The 19,737-nt window shown below is 44.3% G+C and overlaps 1 protein-coding gene and 1 long non-coding RNA gene across 2 annotated transcripts; one reads left to right on the top strand and one right to left on the bottom strand.

Moving 5' to 3' along the window:
- The first annotated feature begins 456 nt into the window (after positions 1 to 456).
- On the top strand, positions 457 to 8,398 carry HMGN1 (high mobility group nucleosome binding domain 1). Its single transcript, XM_077342717.1, has 6 exons — positions 457 to 684; positions 1,184 to 1,207; positions 1,559 to 1,588; positions 1,838 to 1,888; positions 6,559 to 6,690; positions 7,412 to 8,398. Exons 1-6 carry the CDS (start codon positions 670 to 672, stop codon positions 7,457 to 7,459), a joined length of 300 nt encoding a protein of 99 aa, XP_077198832.1. The 5' UTR covers positions 457 to 669; the 3' UTR covers positions 7,460 to 8,398.
- Positions 7,767 to 19,490, bottom strand: LOC143839942 (uncharacterized). The gene is made up of 3 exons (XR_013231949.1): positions 19,374 to 19,490; positions 18,017 to 18,191; positions 7,767 to 8,521 (listed from the first exon to the last, which is right to left on the bottom strand). It is a non-coding gene; the product is annotated as an uncharacterized LOC143839942 (long non-coding RNA).
- Positions 19,491 to 19,737: the final 247 nt, after the last annotated feature.

Here is a 19,737-nt window from a genome sequence, read left to right as displayed (position 1 = left end):
GTGCACACGAAATTTTTACATCCAGAATTAAACTTCGTTGGCCTTAAAGGTGCCACAGGACTCAAACTTTATTTTGTTGCTTCAGCCCAAAGTGATTATTGCGTTCCGCGATGCGAGTAGCGTACAGTGGAAAAGAGGAAAGAAAGTTATTATTCTCCTTTGAGCTCCACCCAGACAAGTGCGGAAGCCCTCCTCAAAAGAGCAAGAGGCTCGCGGAGAGTAGTGCATGCTTTTTAACGATAGATAAGAACGAAGGGATGGGACGAGCTGTTGTGATTTAAAAGCAGTCCCGCGAAAGCCTCTCGTCCAATGGCAATGCGCGCGGGTAATGGGCGGGAGAGAGGGTGTCAACAGCCGCGGCACTGGATGCGCGCGCACGCCCCCTCCGCTCAATCCGGCTGGATCCTGTTGTGGTGCCGCTGGCGCTGCTGGGATGGTTGCGGGAAGGGGGGGGGAGGAGGAGGAGGAGAAGGGGGGGTGGCAAGCGGGCGGGCGGGCTCTAGTCTATGCGCAGTAGTGAGAGTCGAGCATCTAACAGGCGACAGGCGCGAGAAGTACCAGTCACTGCTGCTCGTGCTGCGAGAACAAGCGATCCAGTCCCGCTGCGTGGGGGAAAAAAACACAAGGAAAGCTTGACGGTCGCCATCCGGCATTGCTACTTGCTCCGCCATGCCGAAAAGAAAGGTTGGCGACGGGCGCACGCGTTCCTTTACCGCGCGGCTAGGGCGCGCTTCTCCCTTAAAAATCACCTTCCTTCCACCCACTTTTTGTTGTTACTGTCTATAGAGAAGATATTTCTCTCCCCCCCTCCTCCCCCCGCATATACACTCTGTTCCACAGTTTGGCGCTAATATAATAAATCGGGAGGGGGGGGAGGCGTGACGGTTGTAAATGGCCGCGATGTCCCTCAGAATTCTGTTCTGCTAGTCTCGTGCTCCCGTCACTAGAGGCTCTGCAAAGGCCCAGCCCTGAGCCGCGCGCAGGGTTCTACTGTCTGGAATTTTCGGCAGACATCGCCTAAGACGGTGGAAACAGTCTCGGGTTCGAAATCCGAACATAGCGGCGGGAAGGGGGGGGGGGGAAGGGAGCGTCAGCGCGGTGACATCACGCCTCTATGAAGCCGCCTGTCGAGTATTGCGCATGCGGGGTTGGTGCTTTCGTAACTGAATGTGTTCCGTTTCAGGTGAACGCTACTACTGAAGAAGAGGTGAGTGTTGCATGGTTTGTTGGTCTGAGAAAGATTACGTTAGAAAATGTGATAGATTTATACAGTGTGAAGAGAGGAAAAGTTAATACTTTTATTAACAATTTAAAATGCTTTTGTTTAAAAAATAAATTTTATTCCTTAAAAATTGACATACATGAGAGGATCTCTAATTTCATGCTCTCTCTAGGTTTTGTGTTGATACACTGAGATGAATAGTTGCCATCTCCGAATAAATACATTAGGAAAAATGTTCCTTTCCAATAGTTGATGCATTGAGATCAGCATATTCAATCAATGCTTCCTAAGCCAAACATGTACTAAGGAAATTCATGATCTTTCTTTTTACGCTAGCCAAAGAGGCGATCAGCACGACTGTCAGCTGTAAGTAAAGACCTTTTTTCTTGTTTAATTGTACTAATTTCTATTTTATGTTATTGTTATGATCTTGTTAAGTTGTTATTGTATAATGTTATTACTGTTATCACCTGTTACCATATGTTATCTGTATCTTTTCCTGTTTTCTGTAAACCGCCCTGAGCCCTCGTGGAGGGTGGTATATAAATATAATAAATAAATAATAAATAATTATTTGGTGGGAAAACTTAGTAAATGATTTTTTTTCTTCACCAGAAACCTGTTCCTGCCAAAGTTGAAACCAAGCCAAAAAAGGCAGCTTCAAAGGTGAGGGGTTTTAAACTTTTAAATACACATTTATGTAGATGCACAAAAAATAGGTATGTTAAATTTGTGTGCTGCTTTGAACTTGACTGAAATACTTTTGAAACTCCTGCTTTTAATATTTATGCTGTAGTGTTTTTATGCAGTTGCAGATGTAACAAAATTCTTTTATTCCACGTATATCTCTTCCAAATGTAAACAAGTGTTTGCATGCAAATATAATGATAATCAATTTCTCCATAGGATTGTATTTTATTTTTAGCTAGTCTATTTATATCCGGATTTTCTTCCCATGTGGGCCTGAAGTAGCTTAGAACATTATTTCCCCCTGCTCCATTTTCAGAACAACAACCCTCTGAAATAGTTGAGTTGAAAGAATATGGCTGGCTTAAGGTAACCCAAGTGACCTTCTGTGGTAGACTGGGGCTATGAGTCCCCAGGTCTTTGCATACAGAAAAGCCTAGTTTCAGTCCCTGGCTATTGCCAGTTAGACGGTGCACGGTGGCTGCTACTCCGGATGGATGCCCCGCCGTTCCCGGGGTACGCACAGGGGTGGAATCTTCCCGGTGTACGGGGGTGCCCCGGTGTAGCGCGCACACACCAGGGCCAGGGAGTGCTGGGCAGTGTAAGTGACAGCCGCTGGCAGGAGAGTGGGGGAGGGGCCAGGCCCACACCACATGCCACGGCAGGGGCAGGGGGCGCCCCTGCCAGCTCCACAGAGCTGGCAGGGGCGTGCGGTGTCCCTATAAGGATATACCGTAGGTCAGGGCTGGGCAGGCCAAAAGCCCCAGCACTGTCAATTATGCACAGCGCCAGCCTGCCCCAGCACCTGCTGGTGGTATCCCAGAAGTTCCCGCGTTTACATAACGCAGGCTTTTCGTGGCCCATGTCCACACTGGCGGCGGGGGCATGCATAATCTGGGGTTTTCCCCGATGCCCTGCCACCGCCAGCACGGGCATTACGGCACGTGCATAATAGGTCTTAGTGATGTGAAACATTCTGGAAAGCTGCTGCAAGTCAGCACACAACAGCAACATTGACAGGCCAATGAATAACGCATATGTTATCTGTATCTTTGTTATCTGACTCTGAATAACGCAGATCTACCTTAGAGTTGTAAGGATTGTTGTGGCAGTGTGTGTGAAGTATTTGAACACACGAGAGCACAATACTTATCCTGTACAGAGTATGCTGGTCACTCTAGAGCATTTGTTGCTCTGATCAGCGCTTTTCTAATACGTGGCTTCTAATTAATTTGTTTTATTTACAATTGTATTTATTTTCCGTCCCATCTTCCAGGACTCAAAGCAGATTACAGCATGATCAAAAATGTATATAAAATAATATATTAATAAGAACAGTTAAAATCTAAAACGCAGTTCCAGTGTCAACTGCCCATATCTTATAATATGCTGGAAAAGAAAGAGAGAGGAGCGCCCAAATTGACATATAAATTGAGGCTATGGCAGTGGGGTCACCATAATTTGGATGTTGTTTTGGGCCTTTACCACAAGCCCTGCAGAACCATTCAAGGTCCCACAGTGCTCTGATATCATTTGGAAGGCCATTCCCTGCCCTAGTTGTAGCCAATCGAATCTCTTTTTGGATGGGGATCTTGATCAAACCTTTTCACTAGATCTTCGAACTCTTTGGGGGATATAGAGGAAGAGGCGGTCCTGCAGGTACCATGATCCCAGGCTGTTTAGAGCTTTAAAGGACATTACCAAAATCTTAAATCTGATTTGGTCTCCAATCTGCAGCCAGTGTAGCTGGGAGTGCACAGATCTTATATATGCTCTCCATTGAGTCCCCATAAGGACTCATGCAGCTGAATTCTGGGGCAGTTCATGTTTCCAAAGCAGCTTCAAGGGTTGACCCTGTATAGTGTGAGTTGCAATAAGCCACTCTGGAGATGACTGTTGCATGGATCACCGTGCTAGGTCAGACATCAATAGATAGGGTGCTAACTGCTGTGCCTGGCAAAGATAAAAGGTCAGGCGCTCAGTATTTGTCATCTGGGCCTCCCTGGAAAGGGAAGCATTAATTTGCCCATGAGGATCCATGCTGTAGTTACATTGAGTCTAGACTGCTATAATGTGTTCCACATGAGAACAAAGTTTGAGTCCAGTGGCAGCTTTAAGACCACCAAAGTTTTATTCAAGTTATAAGCTTTTGTGCCTGAGTCTGCCCTTAAAGCAGGCTTTCCCAACCACGGTTTCATGAAACCCTGGAGTTTCTTGACGGCCATGGAAGGGTTTCCTGAATGGGTGGGGGTTAATAATTATATATATATATATATATATTTAAATTTGTTAAACATTGGGTGATGTGACATTGTCTGCATTTTGTTTTGCTCATTTGGGCTACTTCCCCTTAAAAGAAACAGGTAAACCATTTTAAGCTTTCTGTTTCAGAAGGACAAGGTGTTTGGTTGGAAGGGAAATGGCAAGGTTATACAATTATGAGATGCAGAGGTAGTTTAGTTCTTTCATACCTTTAGAACTCCTGGTCTACCAAAGAAATTGTCATTGTGTTCAGGACAGGAAAAAATTCTTCAGACAATACTAAATGGAACCTTCATATACATAGGCAGCAAAACTCTGTTTGTGGTCTTGTTTCTTATGCCCTGTTTTTTGGTCTTCAGTACAGCTGTTCTAGCTGCTGTGTGAAACAGGATAGTAGACTAGAAGGACTACTGGTCTGATTCAAGCAAGGTTCTTTAATTGTCTTGGAGAATTCATTACAATAAGTTGTGATGATGGCAACATTTACAGAAGATAGATATCAAATTATTTTTTGCCATCATGGGTAAATTTGAGATCGTTAAAAAAATGTTCCAAAGATATGGGAAATTACAGGCCTATCAGTCCAATTTGAATGCTGGGTAAGTTGGTGGAATCCATTATTAAAGACAGAATTAGTTAGCAGATTGAGGGAAGATCTTGTCTCAGTAAATTTTTTTTGAGTTTTTAAAAGGTGAACAAAGGATGACCCAGTAGATATTGTCTACCTAGACTTCCAGAAAGCTTTTGATAAAGTTCCTGATCAAAGGCTTCTAAGTAAACTCATCAGTCATGGAATAAGAGGACAAGTTTTGCGGATTAAAAACTGGTTAATAATCAGGGAACAGAATATTTGCATTTATTATTAGATTTCGATACCACCCTCCCATATGGCTCAGGGCAGTTCACATACAACATTGCAGGGGTAAACATAGAACAGTCTGAATATATAACACAGTCACAAAATAAACACATCAGCAACAATCCAACAGTGGATCTAAATCAACAGAACTCCAATGGCTTTGGTCAGTGGTAACAACAACAACTTAGACAAACCCCCAAGGAGGTCAGGCTGGTTGAGGTCATAGAGGGGATGTCCGAGGGGGGACCCGTGGATGTTGGGCTGGTCAGACCCAAGCAAATGCCTCACTTTTGCAAGCCCTGCGGAATATAAATGGGCAGTTTTCACAGTTGGGTATTGTTGGGCTCGGTACTAGATCTAGTGTTCTTTAACTTGTTAACTAATGATTTGGAGTTGGGAATAAGCAGTGAAGTGGTGAAGTTTGCAGATGACACTATGTTGTTCAGGGTGGTGAAAACTAGGAAAGACCATGAGGAGCTGCAGAGGAATCTGTCAAGGCTGGGCAACTTGACATCGACATGGCAAATAAAGTTCAACATGAGCAAGTGTAAAGTAATGTACACAGGAGCCCAAAATCCTAAGTATAAATATATGTTGATGGGGTCCAAGCTAGCAATAACTGACCAGGAGAGAAATCTTGGAGTTGTGGTAGATAACTCACTGAAAATGTATATAACTCACTGACTCAGCATACAACTGCAATAAAAGAGCCAAAAGCTTAAGCTTATGCTGGGGATTGAAAATAAATTAGCCAGTGTTGTAATACCCCTGTATAAATCTATGAGGTGGCCTTGTTTGGACTAGTGTACTATTCTGGTCAGAACACCTCAAAAAAGGTACAGCATTGGTAAAGGTGCAGAAAAGGGCAACTAAAATTAAGGGGATGGAACACTTTCCCTATGAAGAGAAGTTGAATAGGTTAAGACTCCTTAGTTTGGAGAAACAACTATTGAGTGACATGACAGAGGTTTCCAAAATTAGGCATGGGATAAAAAGGAATACTTTTATCCCTTTCTCAAAATACAAAAACTCGTGGACTCAATAAAATTAATGAGCAGTGGGCTTAGAACAGATAAAAGGAAGTACTTTTTCACCCAAAGAGCAATTAACACATGGAATTCACTGTTGCAGGAAGTAGTGGCAGCTAGAAGGCTCAACAGCTTCATTGAGGGAATTGGATAAATGTTCGGAGCAATGAATGGCTATTAGCCACGGGATAGATGGAACATCATGTCTAGGGCAGTGATGCCATTTATTCTTGGAGCTTTGAGCACAACAGTGGGAGAGCTTCTGTAGTTCTAGCTGTGCCGGTGGTCCTCCTGATAGGTGTTTACCACTTTGTAACACAGAATTTTGGACTGATCCAACATGACTTCTGTTAAGTTCTTACCTTGGAAAGTGAATTACCTGTATGATATTGTACAGCCTAGGCTGTATATAAATGTTTTTATTACCAGTCTGTCAGACAAATTATTTAAAACAGTAGTTGCATGACCAAATGCTAATAGTTTATTTTAATATGTAATAGGATAAATCTGAGGAAAAGAAAGCCGAAATCAAAGGGAAAAGGGGACCAAAGGGAAAACAAGCTGCAGAGATTAACAAAGATGAAGTGAAGGATTACTTGCCTACAGAAAATGGAGAAGCAAAAAGTGATGAGGTAAAATCTTACAGGTTTGCTTTTCTAATTTCCCCAAGTTAAACAAGAGCATGATATACCCAAAAGTGCCCTGAGCCACAAGGGCTATTGGTAAAAGTAAAGGTAAAGGTATCCCCTGTGCAAGCACCGAGTCATGTCTGACCCTTGGGGTGACGCCCTCCAGCGTTTTCTTGGCAGACTCAATACGGGGTGGTTTGCCAGTGCCTTCCCCAGTCATGACCGTTTACCCCCCAGCAAGCTGGGTACTCATTTTACCGACCTCGGAAGGACGGAAGGCTGAGTCAACCTTGAGCCGGCTGCTGGGATTGAACTCCCAGCCTCATGAGCAAAGTTTTCAGACGGCTGCCTTACCACTCTGCGCCACAAGAGGCTCTTGGGGACGATGGTATACAAATCTAAAAAAAAAGTTGATCCTTATGTGCCAGTTTCGTCTACAGAGGGAGCCTCAAAGCGGCTTACAATCACCTTCCTTTTATTTTCCCCACAAATAGACACCCTGTGAGGTGGGTGAGGCTTAAAGAGCCCCAATATTACTGCTCAGTCAGAACAACTTTATCAGTGCTGTGGTGTGCCCAAGGTTCATTATCTGTCGGTTCCATCCCACCTTTTCCCAGCAAAGCTGATAAAAGGAACTAAGAGGCTTTGTGTGCTTTTAAATATTGGCAGTTATTTGGTTTGAACTATAAAACCTATGTGTATATATATTTTACCCCTTCTTCAGGTCCCAGTATCTGAGGCAGCAGGAGAGAAAGAAGCAAAATCTGAGTAGCATCTGGTACAAAGTGTTTAATCAGTGGTTCTTATACCACCATCTTGTACAATTCAGAGGAATATTTTTATCAACTATTTTGTAAATGCAAGTTTTTTAGTGGTTTTAGAAAACACATTTTTAAACATGAATGGATCCCTCCCATATCCCACTTATTGTAACTGAGTGTAAATGCTTTTGTTAAAAAGTAAAAATTATGTAGTGGTTGTCTACTGTCTGTACAACCAGCAATTTAATGGAATGTTCAATTAAGGGAAAATTAAATTTTGATTACAGTATTTAACATTCCATAGGCCAGGATGGGCAATTTACAATTTACATGTGGCCCTTCAATGTTATTTTTATGGAGGAATTTGGTTATCACAATTAATTCAATTTTTAGTATATATCAGTATGTTTTTCAGAGGCAAACAAGTTGCCTTTGCTGTAGATCTGAGGGATGATTTTTATAATCCGCTAACAAGCCTGTGCAAAATTAGACTTCTGGCATTGTGATGAGTAGGAAAATGTCTCCATGTTTAACACTTATCCTCAATATGTCACAAAATTGTTTCCTCAATAAAAGAAACTTCCCTTGTGTTGGATCTCCCTTTCAGATTTGTTTTATCTGTGATGAGAGTTATTTTTGGTAGTAGTAGTTTATTTTTTCAACAGCTTTGTAATGGTGTTGTGAGACTGGAAATCTGGGTATGTAGTGTGCGTGTTGTTCAATTACTCAGTAGGAAACACTTCTAGTTGAACAGATGTAACTTAAATCAGATGTTATTTCACAAAAAGTATTTGAATCACTGGTACTGATACTTTTCTACTTTGAAAGAATGATTTATCAAAAGTCGATGTGTTGGATGACAGCCATGCGGTTTACATTCAAATTAATGGAAAAGAAATCTGTACAACTTTTGTGGTTCATTGAACAATAAAATCTTGGTTATGAACTCCCCCCTTTCTCCCCCCTTTCTGTTGACTGAAAACTAAATTATTTAATGTCTTTAACGTGAAGGTAATCTGTAGTTGTAACAGCACAACACAAGGGGCATCTGTATCCTTTCAGCCATCAGGTTTCTGGGATTAACAAAATACAGCCATAAAATTGTAGGACAAATCGATCAAAATATAACTGATGAAAAGCCTGTGAATCAGCAGTAAAACCTGTGACCCAATTAAAACTTTGATGTATTTACACAGGGTTAGAGAAAAACAAGATACAACAGCTATACAAAAACCCATTGCATTAGCCATGCTTAGAGGGGAATATCAGATCAGCTGATGGATGCTCAATGGATGGGAATTCCACTGAAAAGCTACCATTAAAAGGCCGCCTCTGGTAACAATGCATCTTTAGGAGCTGGGGCATATAGAAGGATAATCAAATTTGATGAGGAAGTGGCCTTTTAAATATCCAAGTCCCCAAAGGTTTACAGTAGAAGGTTAATAACCAGCTCTGGAAAATGGTGCCTGCTAGTTAAAATTAACCCAATGTACCAGTTTTTGAATATTCAAAATTAACTGTAGTAGTATTGCAATGTAATCCTAAAACAAATCACACCTTTCTAAGTTTTAGGATTGCACTGTAAACTAGTAAGGCTGAATGAAGCATTTCCATGTGTATAACACTTTCTAAACCATTTCACATAAGGATCATCTTGCCCCCTCCCAACTCATTGGAAATTATGCCAGCAGAGACTACAGTGTAAAAATATGGGTGCCCATGGAAAATATAGGGAAAGGTCCACTGTTTCAGGAAACTACATTACATTACTAGGTATAGGCTTCACACCCTGCCCCCCTTTGCCATTCGAATTCCCGCCATGTGTACTTCTCATGGCTGAAAGGCTTTTAGCTTCAAAAGGTGGGATGAAAGTTACAGCTTTACAGTATAACACCAGGCACCCAGAAGGTGCCAGGATAAGACACAACAAGCATCCTATCCTATATAAATGATATTGTGGACATATATAAATGATCTGTGTATCCTTGGAACAGGGACAGGCTGACTATGAAAATAGCAGGAGGGGGAATGCGAGAACTAAAGTTGCAGAGGCTCTTAGGATACTAACTCAGTATATCGGATTTTTTGCAAGATTACATAGAGTAGGGCTTGACATGACATATGCCCCAAGTCGTGTAATGGGGCATACAAAACTCATGACATCCGTAGCTGAAACAGACACAGTAGACATTGACATCATACAGGGGATGAATGGCTACATGTGCCTCAGATAGTATCCCAGTAAATGGGATCTTCTGCCCCAGTGGAGGCAATCATTGAGCCCACTGGCATGGCTGTACTGATCACAGTTATGCTGACAGAAAGAGTAAGCAAGCTCTGTCACTGGATCTCATTACTCTTACCTTGTTTCTATTCAATAAAAAGCAGAGACATCTATAGCTGTGATCTCTGGTATTGGACAAATGAGGCTTGCTCACTGATCCTCCCACCTCCATCCCCTCACTAATCTGCCCCAAACCCTACCCCACTTCTGTAGTTTTCCCCTAGTGCTTCCTGATATGACCTCATCTTTACTATGAGAGGGTGAGCTTATGCTAGGATGAATGCTAGTTCCTAGTCTTAGAACAGTGGTTCTCAACCTGGGGGTCGAACGACCCTTTCACAGGGGTTGTGGCAGGGGAAGCAGCTTGGTCGGGGGGAGGCCATCCACAAAACAGCCTTATGGAGTAGATCAAGATAGAGAGTTCGACTGTCTGGAGCAGCAGAAAAGAGTGAGATTGGCATGGTGGGACAAGAGGCAGAACTGAACTGAGTAACCCTGGGGGGGAAAACAATTTAGAATCATAGAATCATAGAGTTGGAAGGGGCCATACAGGCCATCTAGTCCAACCCCCTGCTCAACGCAGGATTAGCCCTAAGCATCCAAGAAAAGTATGTATCCAACCTTTGCTTGAAGACTGCCAGTGAGGGGGCGCTCACCACCTCCTTAGGCAGCCTATTCCACTGCTGAACTACTCTGACTGTGAAAAACTTTTTCCTGATATCTAGCCTATATCGTTGTACTTGAAGTTTAAACCCATTACTGCGTGTCCTCTCCTCTGCAGCCAGCAGAAACAGCATCCTGCCCTCCTCCAAGTGACAACCTTTCAAATACTTAAAGAGGGCTATCATGTCCCCTCTCAACCTCCTTTTCTCCAGGCTGAACATTCCTAAGTCCCTCAACCTATCTTCATAGGTCTTGGTCCCTTGGCCCCAGATCATCTTCGTCGCTCTCCTCTGTACCCTTTCAATTTTATCGATGTCCTTGAAGTGAGGCCTCCAGAACTGCACACAGTACTCCAGGTGTGGTCTGACCAGCGCCGTATACAATGGGACTATGACATCTTGTGATTTTGATGTGATGCCTCTGTTGATACAGCCCAAAATGGCATTTGCCTTTTTTACCGCTGCATCACACTGCCTGCTCATGTTTAGTTTACAATCTACAAGTACCCCAAGGTCTCGTTCACACACAGTGCTACCTAGAAGCGTATCCCCCATCCAGTAGGCATGCTTTTCATTTTTCTGACCCAGATGCAGAACTTTACACTTATCTTTATTAAATTGCATCTTGTTCTCATTTGCCCATTTTTCCATTGTGTTCAGATCTCGTTGAACTCTGTCTCTATCTTCCGGAGTATTTGCCAGTCCTCCCAATTTGGTGTCATCTGCAAACTTGATGAGTAGTCCCTCCACCCCCTCATCTAGATCATTAATAAATATGTTAAAAAGTGCCGGGCCGAGTACCGAACCCTGAGGTACCCCGCTACTCACCTCTCTCCAGTCTGATGAAACACCATTGACAACAATTCTTTGAGTGCGGTTCTCTAACCAATTCCCTATCCACCTAACGATCTGAAAATCCAGATTGCAGTCCTTCAATTTATCCATCAGAACATCATGGGGAACCTTGTCAAAAGCTTTACTAAAATCCAAGTAAATGACATCAACCGAATTTCCCCGATCCAGCAAACCTGTTACTTGGTCAAAAAAGGAAACCAGGTTGGTCTGGCAGGACCTGTTGGAGACAAATCCATGCTGACTTCCTTGGATCACCAAATTGTCCTCCAGATGTTTGCAGATCGCTCCCTTTAATATCTGCTCCATTATCTTCCCCACAACAGAGGTCAGACTCACTGGTCTGTAGTTTCCCGGGTCATCCTTCCTCCCTTTTTTAAAGATCGGAATAACTTTTGCTCTTTTCCAGTCCTCCGGGACATCTCCAGTCCTTAAAGAGGTTCCGAAGATGATGGACAAGGGCTGTGCAAGTTCTCTGGAAAGTTCTTTGAGTACTCTCGGGTGCATTTCATCTGGACCAGGGGATTTGAACTCATCCAGTGCAGCTAAATGCCTCTCGACAACCTCTCTATCCATGTTAACCTGCCACCCAGACACTATCCTTTGGCTACAGCCATCTCTAGATGTGCCTAAACACTTTGACCTGTGGGAAAAAACAGATGTAAAATAGGCACTAAGCCTTTCTGCTTTCTCTGCATCTTTCGTTAGAGTTTGTCCATCCGCACCCAACAGCGGGCCTATTGCCTCCTTTACTTTACATTTGCTCCTCACGTAACTGAAAAATCTTTTCTTGTTACAATGGGCTTCCCTGGCCAATCTTAGCTCACTCTCAGCTTTGGCCTTTCTGATGATTGAATTTATATACACTCATGAACAATGGATCTTCACACCATTGGTCAGTTTTGGTTTAATTTCTGTGAAAGAATACTTGCATAATTTTATGGTTGGGAGTCACCACAACATGAACTGTATTAAAGGATTGCGGCATTAGGAAGGTTGAGAACCACTGTCTTAGAAGATGGGTAATATAAATAAATATAAATAAAATTTTCTTCACAAGGCCATGGGGACCTCTGTTTGATATAAGTGCAAAATAAAATCCAGTAGTAAAGAGTAATGACATTTTGATATAACCATTAGTCCATCAACAACAAAGCCTCCACTCTACATCTTGCAGAGCAGGGGGTGGACCTGGTGTGCTTGACAGAAACCAGGACCAGGGGTGGTGCAACAGTCACTCTAGAAAGAACTAGCCCCTTCCAGGTTCTTTGTCCACCGTCAGTCGCAAACTGTGGGGTGGGTAGGGGGAGTGGCAATCCTGATCCTTGATAAGATCTCCAGAGCTCTCCCTGCACCATCAATTCCAGGATGTGTTGGCCTCGGGTGGGACACAACCGAGAGCATGGCAATCTGGCTGGTGTACCGCATGCCCAATGCACCTCCATGACTGCCCTGCTAGAGGTGGGTGCTGCCTGGACGTTACAGTTCTCTAGACCAGTGGTCCCCAACCTTTTTATCACCAGGGACCACTCAACGCTGGGGACCACTCACTGGGGACCACTCAACACCTTTTACTGAGGCCCGGTGGTGGTGGGGGGGGTAGTTTACTCCTCTACTCTCAACCACTGCCCTAACACTCTCTGATCGCTATGGTAATGTTTAAACATCCTTTCAAAATAAGATGCAGACATGCCACAACAAAGAAGTGTGTTGTAAAGGGCTGGGGGGGGGGGATGAAGTAAAGGGTCGGGGGGGGGGGAGAAGGCGTCCTTCGGGGCCCACCTCCAATTAGTCGAAGGACCACATGTGGGCTGCGGCCCACAGGTTGGGGATCGCTACTCTAGACTATTAATTCTGGGGGACTTTAACATCCATGCAGAACTGCCGTCCTCTGGCAATGGGCCAGATCTAGTGTCACCCATGTTGATGTTGGGGCTCTCGCAGTTTGTTGTCCCTACCCACCAGGCAGGTCTCATCCTTGACCTCATTTTCGGCTCAGAGTTGATTGTGGATCTGGTCACAGCTACTGCCGTGCCATTATTGGACCACTATGCTCTGGAAACTTGGCTAAGGTTGCCACCTGCCCCTCAGTTTGGCGTTGAGCAGATTTCCGCTAGCCCGCAGATATTTATGCCTTCCAGCACTTTTTTAAATGGACTGGTCAGCGTCTGGCATGACAGAATGCTGCCCACCATCAATGAGATAGCTCTCAGACATCCTCTCTGACCCTGTCTCAAGCAGGCCCACTGGTATACCAAGGAGCTCCATGGGAAGAAATAGGAACTGAGATGACTAGAACAAGTTTGGAGGAAGACTTGTGACAAAGAATCGAAAACATCTTATAGAATGCAATTAAACCATATGAGATGGCAGTGAAGTCAGTGAAGCGCAACTTTTGCTAGAGTTGTGTTACATCTGCCCAACACATTTAGGGTAGTCCACTCTCCGACCTCGATGAAGGGCACCAAAATATTAGCCAATGGAGATTAGCTGTGAGGCATTTGTGAGTCATTTCACAGACAAAAATCTCAGCTCTCTGCCATAACCTCCTAACTTTGGACACAGAAAGTGAACCAGAGCCCCCTTGGCCATCTCTGGAGAGAACAATGAGTTACTTGAAACAACTCTCATTATCTAAAGTGGACAGGATGCTAACATCATTTGCCCACTAGACCCGTGCCCATCGTGGCTCCTAAAAACAATGAACAGAAAAATAGGGGCCCTTCTCTGGGAAATTATCAACCTCTCCCTTTCAATGGGAGAATTCCCGGAAGGATTAAAAGAGGCAGTGGTACACCCATTGCTCAAAATGCCATCTCTGGACCCTCAGGAGCCTAAGAACTACTGCCACGTATCGCATTTAGTGTTTCTGGGGAAGTTCGTTGAAAGGGCTGCTGCAGACCAAATAGCATTACTGAAGGTAACTTCAGCTCTTGATCAATTTCAGTTGGGTTTCCAACCTGGCCATAAGGTAGAGATCACTAGTTGGCCTCACGGACAACATCAACCACCAGTTGGACTGATGTGTATCAGCACTGCTCGTACTTTTAGATATGTCAGCAATTTGACACAGTCAATCATGAGCTCTTAGCTCACCCCCTCGCCAATGCCAGGATACGGGGGACAGCCCTCAAATGGCTGATCTCCATCCTCTGGGATCGCAGAAAGAGGGTAGCAACAGGAAAGTATCTAATTGTCACCAGCTCACATGTGGAGTTCTATAGGGAGCAGTCCTCAATTTTATTTAACCTCTTCATACACCCTCTTGCTCAGCTAGTGCGAGGTTTGGGCTGGGTTGCCACCTAAACGTGGATGACACCCAGCTCTTACTCCTGATGGATGACCGCCCTGACTCTCCCCCAGAATCCTTAGCCAGATGCCTGGAACCCATAAGGAGGTGGCTCAAGCAGATTCATTTGAAGCTCAATCCTTCAAAGATGGTGGTCGTATGCCTGAGGTGGCTGGATGGAGTCACTGAAGCAGTCGGTATGAACTTAAATGGACTCCAGGGAATGGTAGAGGACAGGAAGGCCTGGAAGATCATTTTCCATGGAGTTGTGATGGGTCGGACACGACTTCGTACCTAACAACAACAACAAATGCCTGGGTAGGAAGGGACGAAGCAAGGAAGAGTGCTTGCCTAGTCTGGATTGTATTTATTTATTTACTTATTTAGATTTTTATACCGCCCTTCCCTACAGCTCTGGGTGGTTTACATACAACATTTTGGAACATTTACATAGAACACTATCAAAATCAATATAACAGTATAACAATAACAACAACACACCAACTGGAACAATTAGAACAACACTTCAACAATAACTTTGACACTCCCTCAACAGGTTCGATCTCTCAGTCTGTGGGGGGGACCTGTAGATGTTATGGGTCAGTCGGCCCCACCAAACGCCTGGTGGAAGAGCTCCTTTTTGCAGGCCCTGCGAAACTGTGGAAGTTCTGGCAGGGCCCTGATCTCTTTGGGGAGCTCATTCCACCAGGTGGGGGCCCGGACTGAAAAGGCCTTGGCCCTTGTTGAGGTCCGACGTGCTTCTTTAGGGGCAGGGATCTGTAGCCAGTTTGAGGTAGCAGAGCGTAGTGCTTTTCTGGGGGTATAGGCAGGGAGGCGGTCTCTCAGATACACTGGGCCCAGACTGCATATGGGCTTAAAGGTGATTACCAAAACCTTAAGATTAATCCAGAATTGAACTGGGAGCCAGCCAAGTTCTTGGAGTACCAGCTGGATATGAGATCTCCATGATGTCTTAGTGAGAATCCTGGCTGCGGCGTTCAGCACCAGTTGTAGTTTCCGGATCAAGGATAAGGGTAGGCCTGCGTAGAGCGAGTTGCAAAAGTCCAGTCAGGAGGTGACCATTGCATGGATCACTGTGGCTAGGTGTTCTGGTTCCAGGTAGGGCACTAGTAGTTTGGCTTGGGGGAGGTGGTAAAATGCCAGCTGTGCTACCTTTGTGACCTAGGCTTCCATTGTAAGGGAAGCATCCAGGATCACACCCAGGTTCCTGGCGGAGTGAGTTGCTAGGAGCTGCACACCGTCCAGGGTGGGCAGGTGCGCTTCCTCCCATGATCCCTTCCTACCCAACCACAGGACCTCCATCTTTGCAGGGTTGAGCTTCAGATGACTCTGCTTGATCCATTTTGGCACTGCTTCCAGGCATCTGGCTAAAGATTCGGGGGGGGGGGGGGAGTCAGGGAAGTCATCCATCAGGAGGAAGAGCTGGGTGTCATCTGCATATTGGTGGCAACCCAGCCCATGGAGTGAGACTAGCAGAAACCTGGGTGTGATCCTCAACACCTCCCTCTCCGTGGAGGCGCAGGTCATGAGAGTGGAGTGGCAGGCTTTCTACTACCTATGCCAAGCCAGGGTACTAGCCACAATGATCTATGTGACGGTCACCTCTAGACTGGATTTCTGCAACTCACTACGCAGGCCTACCCATATCCTTTATCCGGAAACTGCAATCGGTCTCTCTCTGCCTACACCCTCAAAAGAGCACTATGTTCTGCTACCGCCAACTGGCTAGTGATCCCTGGCTCCAAAGAAGCACGTCAGACCTCAACAAGGGCCACAACCTTCTCTGTCCTGGCCCCCATCTGGTGGAACAAGCTCCCTGAAGAGATCAGGGCCGTGCCTGAACTCCCACAATTCTGCCAGGCCTGCAAGAGGGAGCACTTTTACCAGGCATTTGATTGAGCCTAATCCGACACAACAACATCTGTGGGTCCCCACCCCCTCCAAAAATACCCCCATGACCTGAATGAATCTGATCTCCCTTGGGGTTCTGTTAAAGTTGTCGCTATCAAAACTTGTTCATTTGAACCAGTTGTAATCTGTTAATCTTATAACCACTGTTGAAATTGTTGCCAATTTTATGTTATGAATCTTGCATATGTCTACGATGTTCTATGTAATATGCCGAAGACATTCCATGTAAACCGCCCTAAGCTGTACAGGAGGGTAGTATAAAAGATCACATAAATAAATAAGTAAATAAATAAATAAAATAACTGCAATGACTAACATGGCCAACATGCTGTAGTTCCTATGTCCTTCCCATTAATGCAGACAGTTGACTGCCATGTGCAGCTTGCATGAGGAGTGGTCTGGTAGGTGGTCCAAGGAAGGATGAGTCTGCTGTAGCTGGGGTGAAAGTCTCTGGGTCTTTTTTCCCCATAGCACTGGTGGCTTTTTGTAAACTGTGCAGCTTGGCAGCTCAGAGGAAGAGCTCTGGGATGCAAGGAGACTGATGGCAGTGTAGAGTCCTCTAAATACAGCATGGAGAGATTATGAAGGGGTATGTCTACCAAAATGGATACTTTTCAACATTTTTTATCAGTGATCTGGATGAGGGGGTTAAGGATTCCTCGCTTTTGCAAATGACACCAGATTGGGAGGAATATTGAAAATCCCAGAAGATAAAGAGTTCAACAAGATCTGAACATGCTGGAAAAATGGAAAAATGAGAACAGGATGCAATTCAATAAGGACAAATGCAGAGCTCTATATCTGTGTCACAAAAATGAGAAGCATACATTCTGGGTAGTGGTGTGTGTAAACAAGATCTTGGGGTACTTGTGGACTGTAAGCTAAATATGATTAGGTGGTAAAATATGATGATGCAGTGGTAAAGAAAGGAAATACTGTCTTGGGCTGTATCAACAGAGACATCACAACAAAATCACAAGATGTCATAGTCCCATTGTATACTGCATTTGTCAGACCGCACCTGGAGTACTGTGTGCAGTTCTGGAGGCCTCATTTCAAAAAGGGTGTGGACAAAATTGAAAAGGTGCAGAGGAGATTGACAAGGATGATCCGTGGACATGATTGCTGTCAATATTTGAAAAGGTTGTCACTTAGAAGAAGGCAGGGAGAGATTCCTGTTGGCAACAGAGGTAGGACCCACAGTAATGGTTTTAAACTATGTTTAGAATGGTACCAGCTAGATATTAGCCAGTAGCCAGCCTCTACTGCAAAAACAATCCTCGGGACTGGACTGCCCACTCAATTCAGTGGAAATTCACTTTTTTTTGTAGAGTTGGGTGTTTTGTTGGTCTTTGAATATTTTGATTGTGTATTTAATATTAGGATTTTTATTTGTGGCTGGCTTTACAAGCTCTTGCTTGCATTTATTTGTTTTACAGGTATTGGCCAGTGATTTCACAGCAGTTATGAATTTGAGATTCACTGGCTGATTTTTGTTTTTTTGGGGGGGTTGCAGATATTCTTTTAGTTTAGACTAATTCATAGGTACCTTTAACATGGTGCTTGTTGGTAGTAGCAACTGTAGAGTTACTGGGACCTCACATACAATGCAGGCTGGTGTGTTCATTGGCATCAGTTTGGCATTCAACACACAATCCCATCTGAGCTTCTTCAGGACATGGGAGGCTGCATCCAGGCACAGGTGGGATCAACAATCCAGATTCCTGACAGAAAGCAAATGGATCTAAGGGGCTGTCCTTTATATCGAAGTTTGATGTGGCATTTCACAAGATATAAATGTCCTTTTAAAGTTCTGTATGAAGAGATTTGTGCCATCTAACTGCATTATGTATCAATAAGATTTTAACTAGCAGCTTGTCTTTATATTGCTTTCTCACATCCAAAACTTCTTCCTCCCCCCCCCCCCCCGATACTTAATGCTGCAGCTTTAGGTACTACACACATTGGGAATTACGTCCCTGTAGTTCAGGTACGGGTGGTATTAATGTAAAGTAATGTTAAAGGTAAAAAAGAGCTGTGGGTTACTGAAAAATAAAAGCTAAAGGATTGTGCATCCACCTTTCAGGAATTTCTGATAAACTGAAGTAGAAAATAGATAACTGCATGTTTTGAAGCAAAGAAGTATAGAGATTATAGGGAGGAATCTCCTTAATACCGAGAAAGATTAATTAATACAGAGAAATATTAATAAATCTTAATAGAGAAATATTGATGAATACAGATAATTACAAAGCACATATTCTTACAAAAACTTGCTTTCTTAAAGAAAATACCTTTTATAAAAAAGGTAAAGGTATCCCCTGTGCAAGCACCGAGTCATGTCTGACCCTTGGGGTGACGCCCTCTAGCGTTTTCATGGCAGACTCAATACGGGGTGGTTTGCCAGTGCCTTCCCCAGTCATTACCGTTTACCCCCCAGCAAGCTGGGTACTCATTTTACCGACCTCGGAAGGATGGAAGGCTGAGTCAACCTTGAGCCGGCTGCTGGGATTGAACTCCCAACCTCATGGGCAAAGCTTTCAGGCGGCTGCCTTACCACTCTGCGCCACAAGAGGCTCTTATAGTAATTGTTAAATGTTCTTAATGTTATTTTTGTATCCAATTTTATGTTAACCGCGGGCTTGCCAGGAGGGGCGGTCATATAATAAATCCAATTAATTAAGAAGTGTCGCGCCACGGCGCACTTTGCACTTTTTCACGCCACAATCAGAAGCTGAGTTGTTGTTGCGTGGTAGTGTCCGGCTGGGAGATGCCAGGTCCTATTAAAATCAACGAGATGATCCGCGCTTTCTCTGCGTGCTTAACATGCCTCATAAGGTTGCTGTAAAGTTAAAATGGAGGGGGAAGCCAGGTCGGAGCAAGAACCGAAAATAAATGTAACACACCAGATTCAGTCATAGAAACACCTCAGATCACTTCAGCTTTCGCTTTAACACATCCTCGGTTGCCTACGTTATGTCCTTCCGCGGTGGAGCCGTTTCGATTCTTCCTCACCGGTACCCGCGCTTGATTTCCGTATTAAATCGCGTTTACTACACTACAGTATGGTTTAAAACTTCCAGTTCGATAGCGGGTGGATTACATAATAGCCCAGTCCCGTCACTTGCCCTTAAAAGGGACTACTTTTTGCTTCTCACTCGCCAATCCGGCCCCAGCACCAGCAGGCGGACGTCAGAGCCGTGTCTGGTGCCTCGGCAGTAATGGCAGCCGTGCTGGAAGATTATCTGGTGCGCAAGAACAAGAACTAGG

Source organism: Paroedura picta, chromosome 6, assembly GCF_049243985.1.
Source record: "Paroedura picta isolate Pp20150507F chromosome 6, Ppicta_v3.0, whole genome shotgun sequence".
Classification (NCBI taxonomy): domain Eukaryota; kingdom Metazoa; phylum Chordata; class Lepidosauria; order Squamata; family Gekkonidae; genus Paroedura; species Paroedura picta.
Note: the sequence above shows the minus strand (reverse complement) of the source record. Positions and strands in the feature narration are given on the sequence as shown.